We start from the raw sequence: 2,500 nt of genomic DNA on the forward strand, positions 1-2,500 counted from the left end.
ATCCACCCTCCAATCCCTCTATTCCCATTTCCTCTGCATTCAAAGTATTTGCCGATATCCATCCTCCTCCTCTTTAAGTTCTCCCTTCCCCTCTTCCTCCCAGTCTTTCCCAACACACCCGACCCTCTCCACCTCCATATGCACCATTCACCTCTTCATTATCCTTACTGCTCCCACCTGGATGCTCACGTTAATCCCTTCCGTCGCAACAGTGTCCTTCTCTGGATCCCTCCCCTCCTGACATTCTTTCTCATACCCCTGTCCTCTTACCTCATTCGTCGGATTGTTTTCCTCCTGCTTCTCCAACAACCATCTCTACCCGTATTAGCTGTTGATTGTTTCATAATAGATCTTCTGCTAGTTTTCCTTAACCCATTGGATCCTATTGCATCACGAAAATCACAGTGCCGAATAATACAAGCAGTGTGTTACGTAAGTGTCCAATATCCTGGACGTAGGCTGGATGCACACAAGCACTCATGAGCGGTGACAAGACTGTGCCTGCCCTTTGCAAAGTTATTTTGCTTAAACTTTTTCAGCTTTTTGCCTTTTTCCAATGTCCATATTTGTCCTTTGATTTTCTTTATCCAGACAGTAATAGCTTATTTTCCATGCACAGACTCCTTATCACCTTTCTATGTAGTAAATACCTTGGTGCATGAAAAGGAGAATATGGAACATTTGGTTATTTGTGTCATAGATCTAAGTTTTTTGTACTTTTCAATTTTCTGTAACACAACCTGTGCTGCCAGTCACAGCAGCCAGAAATTTGATGTGCAGCATAGAAATGGCGTCCTCCTTGGAGCCGGCACTCTTCCAGTCTTAGCTTACACACCTTACATTCCTCATTTGTTTATTGATGGGAATAATGCAAAAGCCCCCTCCTAAATGCCAAATGAGTCAAATCATACTCCAAGAGGTTTGTGTACTCATGGCGAATCTTTTCTGTCACATAGCCTTCATTCATGACAGCAAATTTGCATCACCTGGCCCATCAACATTTTATCCGATGACGGCATGTTCACGGAACCCAACCTGGATCATAGGGGTTAAATGCTGTCCCTATTCCATCCCGAACCACAAGTACACTCCATATCATCCAATTACCCTATGCCCTTAACCTTTTCCTTTAACCTTTTCCTCTTTTACTAATCTCTACTTTATTTAATTTCTTTCCCCTCTTTATACTTTTCACTACCATACTATCTTATAAGCTCTAATCTTTGACATCTAACATATTTTATCCTAATCGTTAACTCATTTTTACCACTTTCACCACAATACTCTACCATAATGCTATATGACCTCTCATGTCTTGCACACTTATTTGTTTCAACCATTAACCATTAGAAATTTAAGTCAATCAGGTATATGTCTTGCATTATTGGTCATAATCATCTGTTGAGAAATTAGTAAAATTCATGTCTGCTGAGCTTCTTGCCACCATGCTCTGTCATTAATTTGAATAGTAGGACTTGTCTTCTATCATCCTGGTAATAGTAAAGGTAACTTTCAGCCAAAAAACATGGGAGCAAATATATCTCTTTAAGATCTCAAAAAGAGACTAGATCCTCTCAAGTCAATTTCTATTTCAGGCAGACATATATCTGCTGTTTAATATACAGTTGTTGTTATTCTCAACCAGGAGTCAATTTATACATTATGTGTGTGCGTGCATGCGTGTGTCCGTGCGTGTGTGCACAGTACATATTCCTGGTATCAGTGGGTAAAAGATATATGTATACTGTATGTATGTATATATGAATAAGTAGCTGTATATATGTTTGGAAAACTTATAACACAAATGATCATTTTTTGCTGTTTGTAGATTTCAGTTTGAAAGTTCTACAGCAAGCACTTGTATTACAAAATTAAGTGTAGGTTTATGAATTACTAATATATATTGTCAAATTTCTATTGACTAAAATGTATCATAATTAAGGAGTCAAGTTGATAATAGATCATATCACTTTGTATCCCTTCAGAGGTAATGAAAAGTGAAAAGAGAGAGAGAGAGATAGTAATTATATAATGATTCTAAATTATTCTTAACATTTCAGACTGGCATTCATGTGTGTATATCCCAAGCACAGTGGATGGGCTGACACTCGCCTCCTACATCATGTTGGGATTGTTGGGACTCCTCTCAGTGCCACTGGTGCTCGCTGCTCTACGTTGGGCCTGGAGGTCATTTGTAGTGCCAAGGCTCAACCCAGAAGTGCCATTCCTTACACTGGACGAGACCAACACCTGAGACACCTGGGCATTAGGGGTTTGGCATTGTATATCTTTCTGTTTTGGTGTTCAGTCAAAGGTGGTCAGAGCTGGAAGCCAAGTGTCTGTGTGTGTGGGTTTGGAGAGTCATGAATTTTTCACAGCGATATGTTTTTAAATGGGTAAGGGAAGAAAGTGATATTGTGTCGTTAGTTTATGATGGGATTTTGTTATCTTGTATCAGGAATTTTTTTAATGTGCTAAGTGAGTAAAGAGTAAATGACTT

At 39.2% G+C, this 2,500-nt stretch overlaps 1 protein-coding gene across 1 annotated transcript in view; it reads left to right on the forward strand.

Annotated features, from left to right (window-relative positions):
* LOC113812292 (beta-secretase 1) overlaps window positions 1-2,500 on the forward strand; it is an 11,879-nt gene that overhangs the window by 8,825 nt on the left and 554 nt on the right. Inside the window, exon 10 of the mRNA XM_070129899.1 lies at window positions 2,061-2,500. This exon is cut by the window's right edge and continues 554 nt beyond it. Within this exon, the coding sequence (XP_069986000.1) occupies window positions 2,061-2,254 (194 nt within the window). The 3' untranslated portion in view covers window positions 2,255-2,500. The remainder of the gene's footprint in view (window positions 1-2,060) is intronic.

Source organism: Penaeus vannamei, chromosome 14, assembly GCF_042767895.1.
Source record: "Penaeus vannamei isolate JL-2024 chromosome 14, ASM4276789v1, whole genome shotgun sequence".
NCBI classification, from domain to species: domain Eukaryota; kingdom Metazoa; phylum Arthropoda; class Malacostraca; order Decapoda; family Penaeidae; genus Penaeus; species Penaeus vannamei.